Raw genomic sequence first — 22872 nt, forward strand, 5'->3', positions numbered from 1 at the left:
TGTTCAATCAATCACATCAACTACAAAACTGGAAAAAAAATGTGTTTGATTAATTTGAAAAGTAAAATCCTAGCATGTACGTTACTATTTTAAATCTATTAAGTTAAAACAAACATACACTTAAGACTTAAAAATTCTGATAAAAATGACTAACCAGATTTCCCCATAAGTTTTAATGTGTAAAATATTATAAGCAATAAAATAGCTGATAAAATGTTATATAATATATAGAAATGAAAATTCAACACAAAAATGACTAGAATACTTAAAAGCTGTATTACACCACAGAATATACTTTTAAAAAAATGAAAAATGAAAAAAAGTTATATTTTCAGAAAAATAATCTAATGAAGAAAAACAGTTCTATAGAATCTGATGGACTATTATACTACATGTACAATTTGACATCATGGTCTATAATATGCATCCCATATAACAACTGGTAAATATTCAGGCTGCGTAGTCTAGAAATAGAGTTCTCTAATGTAAGTTATCGTATTCAGGATGATGTAAATAACTAAATATCACAAATAGTAACTGCAATGTTAATCTCTTTCTTACGTGTATATACAAATGCCCAGTATATCGGACAGGAAGACAAAAACAAATGTACATTCTTTAGACACCTTTCAATACTGTCATACAGTATATTATGTACTTTGTGTGGTTCTTAAAAGCTAGCTGATGCATAAAACAATTGGTCATACCAAAAGTGTAGATAGACCAAGTTATGATCACATTAAGTGTGCCAAGGTCAGTCTGTAAATAGGTCAAGGTCAGTTGAACAATTCCTCAGTGTCCTCATTCCTGTTAGAGACAGAGGCCCCTGTGAACCATGAATACTTGATTTTCCTCTTGGAGTACAGGTCTCTCACTTCACTCACAAACAAAGGCAGAATACACAGGGCAGTCAGAAGTGTCTGCATTAAAAAAAGAGAAAGTGAAAAATTAATGAATCAGGAGTCTTGGCCAAGTCTGTTGCTCTCCTTGTTAACAGTTTTTTGTTATAATTGGAATAAATGTTGCACATACGCTTTAAATAAATTTCTTTAACATTTACAGAGACATGTATCTTTTTGTTTTCTAAATTTGTACCATCCAAGTTTAACTGAAATCAAATCAAAACTGGAGGGTGAGTAGTTGGATATGTGAGAGAGAAATTAAGAAATCATTCTATCTTTAATTAATACCCATTGAAATTTGTTCACCAGAATAAAAATTCAACAAATAGAATACAAATATAATGAAGTATCTTGATGTAATCAGTAAATCTACACATACATGTGCTCTTGACATGTATTAGGTTAACAATTGAGCTTCTCTTTCTTGGATCATTTTTCAAAAGTCACCTGGTATTACAATTGCTACAATTCAAGGAGACACACAATTATTTTTCAGCACAGTATCGATCACTTACCATCAACATAAACAGATAAAACACTGATCTCCATCCCAAACCATCCTGTATCAGAGGTACCAGAATCTGAAATGACAAAAACCATGATGAGAAAGAGGAATTATTTTGGACATAGCCATCTTTAAGAAGAACTTCTTTACCTGCCCTCTCCAGACTGACTGACTAAATCTGCCTCTATTACAAAAGTTGTAATACATCAAGGAAACATTTATGACAAATATACAAAAAATCAATTTCAGAAAGAACTAAGAAATGTCACATCAACTTTTCACTGTTGCATAACACCTAATTCTAACCTGTCCAATGGCAGCCCCGACACTTCCTGTTCCATCAATTATACCCGTCACTGTAGCTAAGGCCTCGCTGTTTCCCTGAACTGGTCCCTGCTTTCCTGTTTAACAAAATATTGAAAAGGTGAGTTTATTCAAGTAAAACATTGAAAAGGTGTGTTTATTCATGTCCTTTTTCATGAGAAAACTGAAAAGTACACTTGTACAACTAAGATGAATAAAACAATATAAATACATATGTACTAAAGACAGCAATAAAACTGGCTTTTGAATTTTTTATTTATACATGTATAGTGAATGGAAATAATTTCTGCAAGTATCTATAGAGATCTGTTTCACCTAAGTATTCTCATGATTCAGATATTATAGAATAACTATGTAATTTAACAATAACATCGTCTAATAATTAAATCTTTATTTTTGCAAATACAGTGGAGCCTCATTTATCCGGACGCTTTGGTTCCTAGTCAATTTGTCCGGATATGTGAAGTGTCTGGATACCTGAATCAGCAGCTAAACAAAACAATATAACATTTAAAAATTCCGTGCCAACGAAAAAGCGTCCGGATACTGAAGCATCCGGATATCTGGGGTCCGGATATCTGAAGGTCCACTGTACTGTAAATCACATTTTATTCGCGAGAACTTTATTTTCGCGTAATTACGCGAGACAATGAGCTCATGAAAATTTCATTCTCGCGTTTAAAAGTATTCCCTACAATTATATAGAGAAAAAAACAATAATTCGTGAAAATTATGTCTCGCTAATAAAGAGTCAATGACTATCTCGCGAAAATAACGTGTCGCGAAAATTTAGTGTTCTACAGTACTTAACTGTCTATACTCTAGTTAAGATCTTTGAAAGTTTTAATTTACATAGAGAACTGTTTAAATTGGATGCAATGAAATTCAATAACTATGCCTTTTTGACAATTCTCAAAGGTTTTCTTTATGTACAGCTATTAAACTCACCAAGATCTGCAGAGATTGCCGCACTGACTAGGTTAGCCACGCCCCCAATAAAAAATCCCACTACCGCCATCAACAGACCGTTCATGGTCAAGGTATTGCTTAAATCGGAATCTGTTGTAAAGGGGAAATACAAAAATATACATTTAATCTAGTAAAAAATTTTGTAGTACTGAAGGATTTGAAACAATCTTCCCTTGATAAGTAGGTTGCGTAAATCAGAATGATGACCTAGGTTTAGCAGTGAAAATAAATTTGTTGTTTCATAATTCCATACTTAAATACTGCTTGTTGTCTATACAAAAACAGAATTCCATAACTTTGACCTTCTTATTACACTTGATTTCAATGTTTTATGTCAGACAAGATGGAAGTTATGAACAGACAAATTAAAAATAAGTGAACATCATGTTACATACTATAGATAAACAGAGCTGGAATGCCTAGGATCAGCATTGGTATAACTATAACACTCCTATGCTGGAATCTGTCCTACAATCAGAAATTATTACCCAGGTAGGTTATTTTTTTCATTACAATATTGCTAAAAAGAAGATTGAAGTAAGTCATTCAGAACTAGATCAGTAAAACTATATATCTCCTAGCTATCTGGAATTTGTACAAGGAAAAACAGGCTTGTAATGCAGTTCAAAACAGATCAATTAACTTCTGTGAGCTTATAAAATTTTCCTTAGCATTGAAAAGTATTTTTATTTCACATACATTTAGTATGAAGTATTGAATCAGGAATGTCACAAAAAATTTATTTGAATTTTAGTTAATGGAATTTCATTAGGGTAACCAATTTTACTTATTCAAGGAGAAAAATCAATAATGATTTTTATTTTCAACTTACAGATATAAAACCAAATATTGTTCCACCTGAAAAATAAAATGTATATTTTGGTCAAAACAAACGTCCCCTAAACAATTCACAACGTGATTGGATGAATAAATAGCAATATAAAACATGCTGGAGGGTTTTTATTATCTTGAATATTTCTTTCTGCTCATCACTGATTCCACTCACGTCATACTAGAGAGATATATCATCAGCTATGTGGGAGTGGGGCTAAAAAATATGCTCTACTGATCAAAGGGTTGGGATGGGGCTAAAAAACATTCTCTACTGAGCAAAGGGCTGGGGTGGGGTGTACAAAAATATGCTCTACTGATCAAAAGGTTGGGGTGGGGTGTACAAAAAACATGCTCTACTGATCAAAGGGTTGGGGTGGGGTGTACAAAAATATGCTCTACTGATCAAAAGGATGGGGTGAGGGTGTACAAGAAACATGCTCTACTGATCAAAGGGTTGGGGTGGGGTGTACAAAAATATGCTCTACTGATCAAAAGGTTGGGGTGAGGGTGTACAAGAAACATGCTCTACTCACCTATGATTCCCCCCACGTCATACCAGATAGATATATCGTCAGCCACTGTCTCTTTCCACCTGTACTTATTGTGGAGGTAGTAGGGCAGCCAGAAGAAAAAGGAGTAGTTGACTAGCTTTAAACAGGCATAGGCTAAGGCATACTGAAAAAAATAAAGAGCACTAGTATTAGTTTTCAAGTTTAGTTCAAATATGCCTACTGGCTGGTGAAGATGTGAACAGTTTACAATGATAATACAGTTAAACTTGCTGGTTATAATAAAGTCACTGGGACCTAAAAAATAACTGCTTTATACCTAATTCATTATATATGTATAAGTACTGTTCCATATAAGATTCAGGCAGAGGGTGGAACATGAGCATGATGAAAGATCTTTTTGATGATTTAAATGAAAAGTAAAATGTATGTTCATAGACTTGAGCTTTAAACATAACATTTTTTTCATTGGTCATTATTAAATCTATATAGCTGGGGATCTAAGATAACTTTGCTATATTCATGAATTTGCAATATCTGTGTTCCTATTCTAAACGAGTTTTACTGTAACAGAGTTTCATTCAGAAAAACTCACTTGAGCCTTTTGCTCAAGAACAAATATTTCAATATTCACATGCATCATCTACATAATAATAAGTCAGGGGGAGGACCAAACAAAAGAACAAATTCAAAATTTGATTTATAAATGATTAATGGATATATGCAATGCAACTCCATGTTTTATCATGTTAAAGAATTCTTTAAAAAATAATATCTAAAAAAATTTCATTAAAATCCGTCCACTTTATATAGCGGAGATAATGCCAGAAAACTCAGTTTCATACCTGAACGGTTTTGAAATGCGCTGTTTTGGGCGCATATCCTGTGACGTCACTACATGAACATGGTCACCATTTTGAAGAAGAGAAGAGTGCACAAGGACCTATTGTTCTGACGTATTTTGTGTTTATTTAGGTTTCAGCCAATTTATTTGAACATAAAACATTTGAATATAAAAAAAGAATGTCACTATATAAACAAGAAACTTACTAATGCTACCCCTGGTAGACGTAAGGCACTACAGAAGCCTATGGCTGCTGGTCTATCCTCAGAGCTGGAGGTGTTGATTGCTTTCTCAGTGGATTTAAGGAGTGGAGCTAGGAAATCAAAATCAGAATGTATAACAATGGCTCACTAGCTCACATATATCCAAATATCTACAGTTTTAAAATCGTTGACATCATTTGAAGTTCATGAACTAATCTTTTTTATAGTAGTTTTATGAAGAATGTTTCCCCATTTACAAAAATGAAATGTTGAGATGGACTTCAGCTGAGGAATCATGAATAAAAGTTTTAGTGAATAAATACTTGGTCATGTGATACATGACAGAAGAGACTGAAAAATGAGTGGCAGAAGATGTGCAGTTGGAAAAAGTAATTGTTTCATGCAGTGCACACTTGTAATCAATTCATGCTGTACAAATGAAATCTGAAATCGTTATTCAGATAGGATTCAGACAGTACAGTCAGTCTACCATGCAGGACAATCAAGTTTTCTGCATAGCCACAACAAAAGGCATGCAAACTCATAACTTGTATAACATCGATTAATTAAAAGCAATACATGTATCTACAACTGAAGAAATATATCCATTGTTATGCATATTGTAGATAAAATATTCAATCACCTGATACTATTTTTGTAACTTCCATACCTTGAGAAGAAAATTCTGTGTCTGAATTGTACAAAACACTTTAGACTTTAATAATTAAACCATTTTTTTTTTTTACAAATAAGCCCATTTTATCACAGTGTCAGATTATATAATTGTCTTGCAAGGTTTTAAAGGTCATTATAAATCATACTTTATAGACAAGGAGGATAGACCATGCTAAAATAAAGTAATTAACTATATCCCCGGAGTTAACTTCAAAGTATTGAGTTCAAAATACCACTAGTTCAGTTTCCACATCTCTTTTCTAAATGAGGGGACTTAATTATTATTTTTGTTGAGATTTACTCATATCAATCAACAATGCAAATTTAATTCTATTTCATATGATATAATGCTACATGGACATATCTTATAAATTATCCATTCAACATTTTGATGTTAAAATAGCATTACGTATTATAGGGTTATTGCACTTATATTGGTGAATATTGGCACAAGTTTGCTGTACAAATGCACGAGCTTGCAAGTCCATTTGTATAGCCAACGAGTGCCAATATTCACCAATATAAGTTCAATAACTCCTTTATTATATAGCTAAAACATTTCCTCATAATTTATAATAATCATTCCAACTAAAAAACTCAAATTAATGATTTTTTAGTATCGGTATTCAAATTAATGCCTGTCCTCTAAGTGCATGTTCAATATCGCATCATTCCGATGACCCTACCGAGCGTTATGATTTGCTTATTTAGGTTCTAATGGGTCTAATACGTACTAAATTTTTAATATATAATTTCATTTTTGTGTAAAAATAAACACATCTTACCTAGATGCAACTTCCTTTCTTTATTTCTTTAAATAAGGTCTGAGAATTTGACCAGACGACTTTTTTGTTTACAACAGGGCGTTCAATATTGAACGCTCATATATGGAATGTTTCGGGCATACTCTTATACGCAATTCAAACTCAGCATTCAAGAAAACGTCAAGATATTGAACGCTAAAATTCTCTAGATGTTTGGTAGTATTATATTAAAGACTATTTATTAGCTATATAATAAAATATATAAATTGCATCATGCAAGTAATGCAAAAGCTTAACATATGCACAAATAGTTTTCATTTCAATTGACCTAGTTTGGATGCTTTTGTTCTAACACGCATTAAAATCTAACACATGACACTTAATATATAATAACAACAATACCATCTTCATCACTTTCTGCTCTGTTTACAGCCCCATGTGTCGATGTGTCATCATCTTCAATCAAATGTTCTACAAATAAAATAAGTTTAAATTTATAGGAGTGCTTAGAATTAGAATAATGTCTATCATAAAGTAATCACTGTCCCCTTTTTTGATATCAAAGACAGAAAAAATTTATTATTTTGTAAAGACTTAGTACAATATTGAATGTAATGAGTTCTTTTAAAAATGCATTTTCTGTTGAACGTTTTCTGATAGCTGAGTATCTATCACGATTCTTAGATGTCACAAAAGACAGATATAATTTTTAAAAATATTTGGTCTCTTTTGAACATGTACTTTCAAATAAGAAATATATACATGTATATAATGTCTGTAACCCATTTGATAAAAAAGTAACATTTGAATGACCCAGAGACTATAACTGAACTCTGAAGGGTAGGCATGTTTTAACTGAGATATAAATCTTAATTAATATGGAAACTCTCTCCATCAAACAAAACCTTTCTTTTATAATTATAACAAAATAAAAGCAATTTACATTTTGATTAACATGCATTTAATGTGCATTTTTGAGCAAAAGGAAAATATTATTGCAAAAAGAGAACATTCCATGTTATTTGCTGTGCAAGTCATTATTTAGGGTCAATAAAGCAGGTTTCAAATCAAACAAAAATGTTTAACTTCAGGAAACTCAATTTAAGCTGCTAATATTCAATTTCAATTAAAGCTGTAAAAGAAAGCATTTTGTAAGCCATGTACAGTGACTGTTCATTTCTGTAAACAGTCAAGAACACATATTGTTTTAATGTCAACATTATAACTAGTAAGTTTAATATCACACAAAATTTCCTATTTACTACCGGTAATATTCTTTTTCTCATGTCTGATGAAGCTTTTTGAATTCCCTTAAGAAGAGCAATAATATTGATCTAACATAGATCAGAACAAGCATAGTCAATCTTTAGTAATAGCTAGCTCCAACACATTCATAAAATTTGGAAACAAATAACCCCCCCCCCCCCACTTCCCTCCCCCCAAAAAATTAAATAAAAAATTAGTCTATAAAAATTTTAACGGAAGCTGTAAAAGAAATCATTTTTGTATTTTTTTTAGACAGACACACAATTCATCGAAGACAGATGGATGACACTCTAACATTTCACAATTTTATAAGAGAGTTAAGGATCCTCTGAATTATCCCGATGAGCTTAAAAAGAAATATTAGAAAAGGAAAGAATGAATATATTTCCATGGTGTTCAATTCACAGAAACTAAGAATTACCGAGTATATAGTATATTAAAACAAATCAAAAATGCCTTGTACAAAGATGTTTCCAGTTTATCTTCTTAATAAAGGTAAGCAAATGAATGAATAAAGCAATATTTGTGTTATATTTGGGGATTTGAAACTTAAAACATTAAAGCATGCTCACATCAACATTGTTGTTATATGTGAATATACACTATACCTTGGTTGCATAAAACATGGGGCAAATTAATGGGTTCTGAAAATAATGTTCAAAGTTCCTGCTATAGCATGGCAATGTCACTTGCATATTGCATCAAGAAGACTTGGAAAAAGAATAAAGATGAAAATGATGAAGGCAAAAGAAATTTGTTACAATCATGCTTATGAAAAAAATTTCAAAGTTTGACATTTGTAAAGAGAAAAAATATGGGAATTCAACATACATGTAAAAAAGGGAATTAATTCAATGAAATTTTAAGTTTTAGTTGTATTTTACAGATTCATGCATCAAAATACAAAAAAAAAAAAGCATACTAAACATGGTTTGCTTTTCTGGCACTTTAAAAGCAAATTTGCACCCCTAGTGACAAATAATTATATACGTTTCAAAGCATAGTACTCGAATGGCTTATATAGTAGCACAATCAGGCGCATAAAAATTGTTTACTGTTAAGAGCAATTTAACTGTGATTAATTAGCATACATCAAAAAGGACATTTAATCCACCGTTCATAAAATAATTGATAATGCACAAATTTATATTGACATCCCCATCTCTATAAATCCCCACTTTTCAAGCGAGGGGTAAAAAAATATTTAGGGAAAAAAAAATTCTCTTTATGTCAAGATTTAAAAAAGACCTTAAAATTGCCGATTGATAAACATGCATTTCTACATCTCTGCTTTAATCAAATGTTCTCGACAAATGACATAAATACTTACACCCCCATGCTTGGAATCACAAACTATTCATTTTATGAGTTGTCTCAACTTAGTCATTTGCCAAAGACCCCTGGCTGACATCTTTTTTAATTGTGGCACCTGATCCCACCTTTGATGTTTTGGAGGTCCATGTTTGCTCTGCTCCTATTTTGTATTGTTTTATGGACTTTTGATCTTGAGAACTGTTCGTTATCTCCATATGTTTCATGTACAAGTGTATCTAATGTTAAAGGTATTCAAATTTACCATCTCCATCCGACCCATTAACACAGACCGAGTACTCTCTTGGATGAATGGTAGCATCCTCATCAGGGAGCATAAGTCCTGAAATAGTATATATATACACAACATGTATTGAGACATTTTTATTTGCATAAACATGTTAGAAAGGTGATAATGCTGTATTTATTCTGTAGGGTTGCATTCAAAATTTGCAGAAATACACAATAACTCTACCTTTCACTAAAAATAAAGATAAAGAGATATAGATTATGAAGGTGGACTAGCCAGGTGTGAGGTTTTTTTGAAAGGTTCTAGAGGTCAGACAGACTGATTATATTACCTGTCACTGAACTTTTGGGAGATTCAGGGGTGAAAATGTACATACCTACTTCCTTAGGGGTGCTGACAAGACCGAAAAAATTGACCACTCCCCCAGCAAACAGAACAGATGATGTCACCAGGAAAGCATACTATAATAGGTCAAGGTCAGATTCAAAATGGTGTAATGATATTACACACAGCAATTTTATAGCAAATGTAATACTGAAAATCAAAGCCATTAAATACATTTACTAAATGTACTTATTTTACTTCATGGTAATCATTTTTTAGCACCCTTTATAATGTTTTTGTCCATTAACAAATACATTTAATGGGTTTGCTTAAAATACATTATTAAGTTATTATTATGCTGATCAGTCAATGGGGAATATTAAACTTAATTTTCAGTGCCTGATTCTTGTATAGTTATAATACATTTTTCAGTCTAATGAATGTTTTTTTTTCTTACATCATATCCGTAATCCAGTACTCCAGACACCAGAAACGCCCCAATAATATTACCAACAGACGCACAGGCACTCCAAAGACCCAGTACCAGACCACGACTGAAAGTCAGAAAATATTAAAGATGAATCAATACTCTATTTAAGGAATCACTGTCTAGTTAGTGTAGTATGCCAGGGCATCAACGATAGTGGGAAACATGGGATAATTTGCATAACGGGCGAAGCCCATTATGCATAAATTATCCCATGTTTCCCACTATCGTTGATGTCCCTGGCATACTATACTAACTAGACAGTGATTCCTTATATTTCCATTTCATTGTGAAATAAAATTGTACATTTAGATTTTAAAAATATAGACTAATAGATTTGAATTACACAAAGACTCTCATGCCAATTTCAATAATCCTCACCCACTAACATCAAACACAAAGACAGCCACATGAGATTACATGAATATTTGGCCTCCTCAGTGTCAGACACAGAGACAGATGCTAACGAGAATTGCATGCATATTAGGCCTCCTTAGCTCCTGACCTATCGACCTGCCTAATTTACATTCTGGTGGAATTATCAAGAAATTAACTCTGCTAACTTTCAAAGAGGTATCACAGAGAAAAAAATTTAAAATGGAAATATTGTAAGATATTACACATTTCAATGATTTAGGAAAGTTTGACGACATTAAAATATCAGCTTAATCAACTTCATTACTCTCTGTTGCATGTAAAATTAATGTAACAAAAAAAATTAACCAAAATTTTATAAATCATCATGCTTCGATCATTATTAAAAAAAATCTTTTAAGATTTTGTCCCATATTTTGCACTTTGTGGTATATGTATACCATTTTTACCTGATTTTTTTTTAAAGCATTTTCTGTTATACGCAAAAATAACATTGGCAATTGGAAAATTTGCTATATCCATGTTGGTACTAAACAAGTTTTACTGTATATCTAAGGAGCTAGGACAGAAAAGAGCTTTATTATTCTCATACAGTTGTGTCAATATTAAAATTTATACAGACATTTGATAATTCTGAATTTCTGCAGTAACAAACAAAAGATTTTTGTAAAACACTTAATATGCCCCCTTCCCCAAATTGGAATTTTTCCAAGTCCAAGGGGCATAACTCTGACAAAAATGGTGCGATTGTACCCAAAACAGAACTTGAACTAGACACTCAGCTGATAAATCTGTGTATCAAATTTCATTTCAATATGTGCAACCTCTGCGAAGAAAATGAACGGAAACTGCAAATAATTGGAATTTTTCTAAATCCAAGGGGCATAACTCTGATAACAAGAGGCCCATGGGCCTTGAATCGCTCTTCTGATAAATTGTACAATCTATCACTTCTATTTGAAGCCTTTAACTCTAAGTATCCTAAGATGCATGAACTGACAAAGTTTGATGATTCTTTGCCAGTTAGGACTGAAGATATTTCAGTATAGCTATAGAATACCATAAGTAGGTCATGGTGACCTACTTTTTGATTGAAACTTCTGATGACTCAAGATGCATTAATTGACAAAGATTGATGGTTCTAAGCCAGTATGTATGTCATATATTCAAAAGTAGGTCACTATGACCTTCTTATAGTTGAAATTCTCCAAAAACCCAAGATGCATCAACTATCAGAGTTTGATGATTCTAAGCCAATGAGTACCAGAAATACTAAAATAAAGCCATAAAATGTCAAAAGTAGGTCACCGTGACCTTTTCCGAACACCCAAGATGCATCAACTGTCAATGTTTGATGATTCTAAGCCAATAAGTATCTGAGATAATCAAAAGTAGGTCACTAAGACCTACTTTTTGGTCGACATTCTCCAAAAACCCATGATGCCTCAACTGACAATGTTTGATAATTCTAAACCAAAAAGTACCTAAGACACTTAAATATAGCCATAAAATGTCAAAACTAGGTCACAGTAACCTACGTTTTGGTTGACATTCTCAGAAAACCCAAGTTGCATCAACTGACAAAGTTTGATGATTCTAAGCCAAAAAGAACCTAAGATACTTAAATATAGCCATAAAATGTCAAAAGTAGGTTACCATGACCTACTTTTTGGTCAACATTCTCCAAACACCCAAGATGCCTCAACTGACAACGTTTGACAATTCTAGGCCAATAAGTACCCAGGATACTTAAATATAGCCATACAATTCAAAACTAGGTCACAGTGACCTATTTTATGGACAATATGTTCCGAAAACCCAAGTTGCATCAACTGACAAAGTTTGATGATTCTAATTCAAAAAGTACCTAAGATACTTGAATATGGCCATAAAATGTCAAAACTAGGTCACAGTGACCTACTTTTTGGTTGACATTCTCCGAAAACCCAAGTTGTATCAACTGACAAAGTTTGATGATTCTAAGCCAAAAAGTACCAAAGATACTTAAATAAAGCCATAAAATGTCAAAAGTAGGTCACCGTAACCTACTTTTTAGTCAACATTTTCCAAAGACCGAAGATGCATCAACTGACAAAGTTTGATGGTCATAGGTCTGAAAGTATTCAAAATATGCCTTTTAAACAATTTGAAAACAAATGCCTGCAAAATTCAAAAAGTAGGTCACAGTGTTTTAAGGCCTCAAGATGCATCAACTTACAAGATTTGGTGATTCTAGACCTCTCAGTGTCTGAAATAATGGAATTAAATGTTTTAGAAAAGATGAGCTATAAAATTCAAAACGTAGGTCATGGTGACCTACTTATAAGTTGACCTTGTTCAAGGTCCTTAGATGCATCAACTGACAAAGTTTGATGATCATAAGCCTTAAAGTGTCCAAAATATGCCTCCAAATCAATTTGAAAACAAAAGCCCATAAAATTTAAAAAGTAGGTCACCGTGACCTACTTTTGTGTTAACATGATGTGAAGTCCTAAGATGCATCAACCTATAAGATTTGATGATCCTAGTCTTTATAGTAAGCAAAATATCAACGTTTTTATTAAGTGAAAATTTTGGTTAACTTTGAAGTGACCTTGAGACCACGCCCTTTGCCCCAGGGTCATGCCTTGAACAATTTTTAATCTTCAACATATCCTGACCCTTGTATGTAAGTTTGGTGAAAATCTGCCATGTGGTTCTGGAGAAGAAGATTTTTTAGCAACCAGTACTTTCGGTTTCATTTTCCTGATTATCTCCCCTTGTTTTAGGGTCCCAACCCTTGTTTTAGTATAAAAGGTAGCCCTTGGGCCAAGGATACCCTGTGACAAATTTGACAATGATTGGCCAAGGGGTTCTTGAGTTATGGCCCATATTCTGAAAAGTTAACGCACACCGCACGACGCACACCGCACAAATGGCCATAGCATTAGCTCTTTGAGCCTTGGGCTCAGAAGAGCTAAAAATGGTGCAATCATACCCAAAACAGAATTTGCCTAGGTATTTAGCTAAAAAATTTGTATACCTAATTTCATTACAGTATGTGCAACAGTTGTCATGGTTGTGAAGAAAATGAACAGAAACTACATGGACCAACAGACTGACTGACAGACAGCAGCAAAGTAATATGCCCTCCCTTCTTTGAAGGGGGGCATAAAAATTGTTTAAAACTAGAGCAAAGCTCATTGCAAAGCAACGAGTAGGTCTTCCGTCCTGTTTGACCGGAAGTAACTTTTATTTTAAAAAAAGAGAGAAATTATGTCTCTAATGATTTAAATCTTCCAAATCTATGTTGAAAATTGCAAAAGTAAGCTATTTCTGCTACTTCCTGTTTGACCGGAAGTGACGTCGATGGACGGAAAATTAAGTTTAATATGCTTCCAGTGACAAATATTTCCCCCAAACATGTCAAAAACGGCAAAAATATGTACTTTCAAACTACTTCCGGTTTGACCGGAAGTGACGTCAAAGGACATATTTTGATGATATCAGTAGATTTTACCCGAGATTTTCAACAACTTTGCTTCTTTGATGTATAACAAATTCTCAATACTTTTTGAGATATCTGGAAAAACTTTTGGCCCCTCTAGATCCCTAAATTTAGGGGTCAGCCCTTTTTCCGAGATATCATTTGAAAGATCTTCTAATTCTGCACAAATTATGTTCTATATATTTTAACAAAATATTTTTAGTTTAGAAGATAAAAAGCAAAATATGAGTAATTTTTGGCTCTTTTAAGCGTTCTAATTTTTGACCCCTATATAGCGCCATTTTGAATAAAGAAATCGAAAAACAAAAACCGATGTGCACAACTTCAATCCTTCTATTATCTAAAATCAGTAGAATTTCTGCTTCAGCTTTAGCCGTCTCTGAGCCTTTGTCTGGAAACGAAAGCCTATAAATTTTCCTTTAAAGGGAAATAACTCAAAACCGGAAGTGACTTCTTGAAATTTTAGACAGCATTCTGATAGAGTTTAGTAACTTCTAGTACCTCTGAAAATTTGAGCGAAATCAATTGAGAAATGAGTGAGATATGAGGCTTCAAAGTTGGGGTCTAGGAAGTAGAAGAAAAAAAAAGAATAATAATCTTTACCAACAGAATCAGTAGAAGGTCTTCCGTTGGAAACGGAAGACCTTAAATATACTAATCTAACATGACATTAAAAAAGACATGATATACCTATATTTTCCAAACCAGTTTCCCATGATGGCTACCACCGTTGGCCAACCCATGGACTGTAGCAGGCCATTCAGAATCCAGACGATCACGTAGACGTATTTGTTGTAGAAGTGTGCCCACTCAAATACCACTCCAAAGAGAAACACCTATTTCATATACATGTACATTGTTATATACAACATTCATTAAACAAGAGGCCCAGGGGCCACAGCACTCACCTGAGCACAGTGGGCTTGAATTTAACCCCCCCCAGGCGTTCATCATTTGAACAAACTAGAATCTACACTATCTGAGGATGATTCCACATAAATAACACTAATCATAGCTTTGAAGTGCTTGAAAAGAAGATTTTAAAAGGTTTCCAGATATATCCCTATGTAAAGCTTGGGTGGGCCATTTTGGCCCCTCCCTAGCCCCAGGGGTCATGATTTGAACAAACTTGAATCTACACTACCTGAGGATGATTCCACATGATTTTCGTCTTTCCTGGCCCAGTGGTTCTGGAGAAGAAGATTTTTAAAGATTTTTCCTATATATTCCTATGTAAAACTTAGGTCGGCCATTTTGGCCCCACCCTAGCCCTGGGGGTCATCATTTGAACAAATTTGAATCTACACTACCTGAGGATGATTCCACATGAATTTCATCTTTCCTGGCCCAGTGGTTCTGGAGAAGAAGATTTTTTAAGGATTTTTCCTATATATATTCCTATGTTAAACTTGGGTCGGCCATTTTGGCCCCATCCTAGCCCCGGGGGTCATCATTTGAACAAATTTGAATCTGCACTACCTGAGGATGATTCCACATGAGTTTCATCTTTCCTGGCCCAGTGGTTCTTGAGAAGAAGATTTTTAAAGATATTGTCCTATATATTCCTATGTAAAACTTAGGTCAGCCATTTTGGCCCCATCCTAGCCCCTGGGGTCATGATTTGAACAAACTTGAATCTACACTACCTGAGGATGATTCCACATGAGTTTCATCTTTCCTGGCCCAGTGGTTCTTGAGAAGAAGATTTTTAAAGATTTTTCCTATATATTCCTATGTAAAACTTGGGTCGGCCATTTTGGCCCCTCCCTTGCCCCGGGGGTCATCATTTGAACAAACTTGAATCTACACTACCTGAGGATGATTCCACATGAGTTTCATCTTTCCTGGCCCAGTGGTTCTGGAGAAGAAGATTTTTAAAGATTTTTCCTATATATTCCTATGTAAAACTTGGGTCGGCCATTTTTAGGGCTGTGTATTGAGCCAAAAATTTCGATACGATACGATACAAGATTTTTTAAAGCGATATGCGATATATTGGATTCTGAAACAAGTCCATCAGAAAAGGCTTCTAAATCATTTTAATGCATACATTTCATATCAGTTAAGTGTTTTATTACCCATTTTAAAGTTCTTGTCTCATTGTCTTTAAAAATAACACTTCAATTAAAAGTTTTGATAACAGTAAAATCAACATGTTAAAAAAAAATTTTCTTTGTATTTTGTGACAATTATAAAAACTGTTATTTCCTTAAAAATTATACAATTATTGAAGGTTTTAATTCAAAAAATAAAATAGAATCTTTGGTGTTTGAAATTCCCATCTTTTAAACAGAATTTGAAGAAAAAATGTCTGTCCGATACGTATTGGAAGTTACTTTTCGATACGATATTTTTCTTGAATATCGATACGTATCGATATATCGATATATTGATACAGCCCTAGCCATTTTGGCCCCACCCTTGCCCCCGGGGTTATGATTTAAACAAACTTGAATCTACACTACCTGAGGATGATTCCACATAAGTTTCACCTTTCCTGGCCCAGTGGTTCTTGAGAAGAAGATTTTTTAAAAATGCCATTAATTTTTCTCTAATTCATAATTATCTCCCCTTGGAAAAGGGCGTGGCCCTTCATTTGAACAAACTTGATTCCCCTTCACCCAAGGATACTTTGTGCCAAGTTTGGTTAAAATTGGCCCAGTGGTTCTTGAGAAGAAGATGAAAATGTTAAAAGTTTACGACAACGAAGACGACAACGACAACGACTACGACAACGACAGACAACTGACAAATTTTGATCAGAAAAGCTCACTTGAGCCTTCGGCTCAGGTGAGCTAAAAATCAATAGAATACTTTTGTCATCGAAAAATGTCAGCTAAAAAAATGGTAAGGCAAGTGTATGAAATTCAGTCAGAAAGAGGGTATGATTTTTCTCATAGAAGATTCAAAGTAAAGGCTTTAATAAAAGGGATTTTTAAAATATTTGATTACATGCATGCCCTGGAAAAGGGAATGGGGTGGGGATTTTCACAATAAGGTGAGAAGCTTATAACTTGTTGTTATCGGTATATTATATGCATAGATTTTGAAAGCAAAATGACCCAATAAAAATCATTTTCTTGGCTATATCAGTGTATTTGTTTTATTATAGAAGTTTGTAAAAATTATTTTATGCTTTCAATAAGTGTGCTAACTTAAAGTCATTAAATACATAAATATATTGGCATTCTGTCTATTAAAATTGGTAGAAATCTGTTGTCCAACTTAAAAAAAAACTCTGAACATAGTAGATTCAAAAGTTAAGCATCAGTATTTCACACCGATAAGAGAAAATGGATAGCAATTATGAATAGTTGACTTCAAAAAATTGTAATAGATATTGATGAATTTAACGTAATCTTACTGTGACTGCTGATGAACACATTCCAAAAGAGAGCACCAACCGCATGTTGAATCTAAAAATGGATCAAAGTCACTCACATCAATTTCCCTTCCATGAATTTGAAAGTACAATTTTAGTAAAATCTATTTTAGAAAAAAATGGCTTGAATCCAATACCGGTAAATTAATTCTATAAGACCTTGATCATGTGGATATTCAAGTTTCATATGTACTCCGTACAAATTGAGACGTTCATTGTTTATTTTTCCGTCCATGTATGCAAATATATTATGATGATATCTCTGAGCAATTTATTCTTGTGTATAAACTTACCTATCTCCAATCATTCCACTTATATAGAGACCCTACAAAGATATAGCCAGGGGATAAATTATATAACATACCATATTAAATGAATGTTTAAAGAAATAAGAGAACATGAGGCTTCACCTCAATCAATATTGATATTTTTCTGGTGAATAACAGAACCATATTCAACACCAAAAGAGTCTGTAATTGTATAATGTCTAGAGTAAAATGAAATGCCTTGCAGATCCCAAGCAATTTTCTGTGCATGTAAAAGGCAGCTAGAGAACAGTAATTAGTATTAAGCATTGCTCCTCAGAAATTTTCCAGAATCATACAGTTACTGTTGAAAACAATATTGAATGTTTTTATACAGGAGTTGTATTATATGTGGCTGTGTATTTTAATTTAACAAGAGGCCGACAGGCCTTATAGGTCACCTGAGTATCATGTACCGGGTAACATTTTTCCAGCAATTGAATTTGGTTCGTGTTTTAAACAAAAAGCCATGAAATTCACAATTTTGAAAGAGGTACCATTGTTTATCATAATTATACACTTAACATGCTATCTTTGGTTACTTAATACCCAGAGGTAGATCAGAGTAACAAAGAGAAAATGCATTTCCACTTTATAACCATGCACCAGTTGTGAACACTGCCCTACAGGAACCACTAACCCTAGAGCCCATATTTCAAATTTTATCATAAATTTTATTTCATCATAAATGATTGATTAATACCAAAGAGCAGATTTCAAAGCACTGATTTACTTTCAGACTAAGTACCCCACCCCCACCCGTGACCCCCCAAGTACCCCTGACCCAGGGGCCCTGAAATTAATCAGTTTGGAAAAGGAACCTTTCTTCATCAAAAATATGTACTTAGATCACTGGCATAATATCTACGAGCAAAGGAATAGATTTTCAAAGAATTTATGCATTTTCACTATATAATCAATAGATCCCCGTCCTAACACCAGAACTCCCGACCCAGGGGCCATGAAATTCATTTTGGAAAAGACATTCCTGCTAATCATAACTTTGTACTTGGTTAGATTATTTAATACCCAGAAAGTAGAAAAGAAAATATTCAAAGAATTTATGCATTTTCACTGTATAATCAATAGTACCCCATCCTAACACCAGAATCCCTGACCCTGGGGCCATAAAATTCACAATTTTGGTTGTCGCACTCTTGCTCATCATAACTATGTACTTGGTTAGTTTATTTAATGCCCAGGAGCAGAAAAGAAGATTTTCAAAGAAATAATGCATTTTCACAATATAATCTATATATCCTCGTCCTAACTCCAGAACCCCTGACCCTGGGGTCATGAAATTCATTTTGGAAAAGACATTCCTGCTAATCATAACTTTGTACTTGGTTAGATTATTTAATACCCAGAAAGTAGAGAAGAAAATATTCAAAGAATTTATGCATTTTCACTGTATAATAAATAGTACCCCATCCTAACACCAGAATCCCTGACCCTGGGGCCATGAAATTCAAAATAGAGACAGCCTTATTCAACATAACTATGTACTTGGTTAGTTTATTTAATGCCCAGGAGCAGAAAAGAAGATTTTCAAAGAAATAATGCATTTTCACAATATAATCTATATATCCTCGTCCTAACTCCAGAACCCCTGACCCTGGGGTCATGAAATTCACAATTTTGGAAGAGATACTCTTGCTCATCATAACTATACATTAACTTTGTTTGCTTAATACCCAGGAGCAGAGAAGAAGATTTTCAAAGAATTTATGTATTTTCAATATATAACCTATATAGTCTAGCCCTAGCATTAGAGCCCCTGACCCTGGGGCCATGAAATCACAATTTTGGTAGAGGACTCAATGCTTATTATAATCATGCCAACAGTTTGACTGCCTGATGTCCAGGGGTAACAAAGAAGATTTTTAAAGATTGCATTAATTTAAGTGGTTCTGGCCTTGCCCCTCAGCCCCCAGGGGGGCAGGGGCCATGAATTTCATAATTTTTGTTCCCCTTCACCCATAGATGTTATATGCAAAAATGGGTTGAAATTGGCTCATTGGCTCTAGCTATAGAAAAGAAGCTGAAAATGTTTAAAAGTTTATGACAGCTTGCCGTCAAGTTGCCGATGAACGACGACGGACAAAAACAGATAGAATAGGTCACCTGAGTGACTCAGGTAACCTAAAAATGCATTGAAAAAATTTCAGTCTACGAAAGTAAAATTAAAAAAAAAATTACCACAGCATATGAAATCATGAACACAGCATCTAGAATTCCTAAGTATGGTTCCGCATCTTTTCTTGTGTCAAACAAATGACGGGTGTTCCAAATCTGAGGGGGGAAAGATACTCATTTCATCTAATATATTATACATGTGTAAATCCTGTAATCAGGGCTCCCACTGGACCGAAAATATTTTTCGCCACTTTCTGCGACAAAAGGAAAAGCATACTTACATCTGAGTTCTCGACAATGCAATGCACTTTATGTTATTCAATTTTTTTTTTTTTTTTTATCACAGACATTGATTTAAAATTGTACCTATGATAGTAACCATTTAAAAAAAATGTTGGAATTATAAAATTAATTTGATATTGAATTGATATCAGTCAACTCTTAACAGAAAATGTCCTCTTGTGTATATTTTTTTTTTGCCTGGGAAGGGGATGGGGGGGGGTTTGGCTACAGACCTAGAAAACATATACATTTGTATGACATTTTTTAAAAATGGAAATTTTCATCATTATATTAATTAAGAAAAATGAGGAAAGAAGTATAATTAAAAAGTAAATGAAAATTAGGTTTAAAACTTGACTTTTAATTTAAACAACTTGAACACTTGCTGGGTTTATGCAAGCTCATATATTTGAAAATATTTCAGTGTAATTTACTAGTAAGATAATTTTGTTTCCAAACCAATACCTTTTTCACTCTTTGTCAGTTTATGGTATAATGTGCATATTTTTCAATTTTTAATAGGTAAAATTTGAAGCCATTCTTTACAATTTTCGTCATGTTCCCCTATTTTCGGTTAAAAAAAACCTATCTACATAGATCCAGATTTTGTTGATAAAAATCTTTTATTTACTAACTTCATCTCCTAATAACACTATATCCCCCCTTGTTTAATCCAAATTATATTATTTCAAGCAATTTTGTAACCCTTTATTGCTCCAGGCTAATTACCTAGTCAGCTGTGTTCGTTCAAGCTAGACATGATTTCCTACACGTAGGTTTCAGTTTTCACACCTCTACTGCATTAAGTAAACAAAGGGACTTATCTGTGTACATTGAATAAACAAAGGAGCTATTACTAGGACTACACAAATTTTGTACATGGTACATCTAAAAAAATATCATTTTCGCCACTTACGAATTTCTTTTCGCCACTTTTGAAAAAAATTCGCAATTGGCGACAATGGCGAATCACAGCTCGAGCACTGATCCTGTTTACAACTAAAACTCTAGGTCTTTGACCATGGCCAACACTTACATCTGTAAACACACAGTGTAAAAATATACTATAGACAGAATTCTGTATCATACAACATTTCAAAGACAAATTGAATTAGGCAAGATTTAAGAATACAGAACAACATCTGGAAGTGCCAAGTTACACTTTACTAACCCTGTCAGGCCTGGTGAAGTTAATGGTGTTGTTGTGATAAGATGGACTCCACTCATCAGATATTGTAGATTTAACATTACTGAATGTTTTCCTTGTTGCATGAAAGAATGCGTAGCTGAAATAATGTATGCATACAGTTAAAATATCTATTACTGAATACCTTTTAAAAACTAATATAAGTAATAAAACCCAATTCAAGAACATGTAGAATTAGATAACAAAAAAGCTTATCATTAATTAGACAAATTGCCGTGTCTTTTATCTTATCACAATTCCTTGGTTCTTAAATCCAATCAATGATTACAGAAAACCAATAATTACTTCTGGGGAAATTTCATTTTAATCAGTATTATTGATATATATTATTTGACATTTATATTTTACATATTCACTAATCAAAGGATTCGGATATGCTTTTCAGTACTCTCCTCATGAACCCTTGGCAAATGGTGCAGTAAAAATAAGGGATTGTTTTCGTCATGTGATCTCGAATCTACCTGAGGTAATTTCACATTTAAGAAAAAAGTATGAAAAAAGCTAAATCAAGCTATTCTGAGTAGCTCAATAAGCCTACTAGCTGAATAAAGACTTAAATTGTAAATTGTACTGGACCTGTACAATCAGGTAATTCAAACTAATGCTTAAATATGCTGATTGTATCGGTCCTTTCTAGTTCATCAGCTCATTACTTCCTTCATACCCCCAAGAAATCAAATGTGCGGCTTTTTAAAATAAATATACATGTACGATACCTTAAAAATGTAAGCAGAAACACTGCAACATGGTGATGAGTATACTTCGTCATATTAAGCAAACTTCAAATGAAAATACACTCAGTTTTTTTCACATTCAAACGGCATTATAAGGCCCTGTATGTTTACATACACTGGTGTAAATAATTAAGCGATTAAAAAATGATAATCTATAAAATCCTAGTTGCTTTTCTTATTTCATTTTTAGCTTCTGACCATCGTAATTTTAAAATAAATCGTGAAAGTGTCTTATGACTCAAAGAGAAATAAAAACAGGAAGTTATACAAAAAGCGACTCTTACATTGAAGAGTTCTTATGTTAGACTGGCAGATTTACCCAAATGGACCCAAATGAACCCAAACGAACCCAAATGGACTTAAGGACAGACGAGACGTTCCTTAATAATAGATAAATTTTTCTAAGAGTTTGTCATAGAAGTATAGCTACTTTAACATGTTTACTCACAAAAAATTGAGGTACCTTACCAGGCATTTCTGAAAGATATCAGGGGTAGTTTTTCTTATATAATCCTTTGGGGAAGAAAAATAATTTTCCAATTTCAAATTTTAAAGTGTTTGGATTTTTTAAAAACGTTTAGAAACTGATTTAGAAATCAGAATGTTATCAAAATTTTGAATATTTTTCATACATTACAAAGATATACAAAACAGATTTTGAGGAACGTCTCGTCTGACCTTAATTGGCGACCCAAATGGACTTAATTATGATAAAATAGTAATAAATTAATTCATCTATAGTGATTTAGCATCGATTTTGAAAGTATGTGTGTGTGTGTGGGGGGGGGGACCGGCCT

General features: G+C 33.3%; 1 protein-coding gene across 6 annotated transcripts; it reads right to left on the reverse strand.

Moving 5' to 3' along the window:
- Positions 1 to 330: 330 nt before the first annotated feature.
- On the reverse strand, positions 331 to 22317 carry LOC134275192 (sugar phosphate exchanger 3-like). Of its 6 annotated transcripts, none has more exons than XM_062757447.1 (20): positions 22058 to 22317; positions 21306 to 21420; positions 19916 to 20008; positions 17705 to 17736; positions 17394 to 17445; positions 14720 to 14865; positions 10138 to 10234; positions 9733 to 9817; positions 9372 to 9449; positions 8404 to 8439; positions 6932 to 7000; positions 5734 to 5781; positions 5094 to 5200; positions 4068 to 4209; positions 3533 to 3558; positions 3096 to 3168; positions 2680 to 2790; positions 1714 to 1808; positions 1418 to 1483; positions 331 to 920 (listed from the first exon to the last, which is right to left on the reverse strand). In XM_062757447.1, exons 1-20 carry the CDS (start codon positions 22108 to 22110, stop codon positions 777 to 779), a joined length of 1668 nt encoding a protein of 555 aa, XP_062613431.1. In that variant the 5' UTR covers positions 22111 to 22317; the 3' UTR covers positions 331 to 776. The 6 variants fall into 6 exon arrangements, with proteins under 6 accessions (XP_062613431.1, XP_062613432.1, XP_062613433.1 ...); XM_062757448.1 differs by having other exon boundaries at positions 333 to 920; positions 5761 to 5781; XM_062757449.1 differs by lacking the exon at positions 8404 to 8439 and having other exon boundaries at positions 333 to 920.
- Positions 22318 to 22872: the final 555 nt, after the last annotated feature.

Source organism: Saccostrea cucullata, unplaced genomic scaffold (assembly GCF_032062105.1).
Source record: "Saccostrea cucullata isolate Sc308-1 unplaced genomic scaffold, CSIRO_AGI_Scuc_v1 ctg189, whole genome shotgun sequence".
In the NCBI taxonomy this organism is placed as follows: Eukaryota; Metazoa; Mollusca; class Bivalvia; order Ostreida; family Ostreidae; genus Saccostrea; species Saccostrea cuccullata.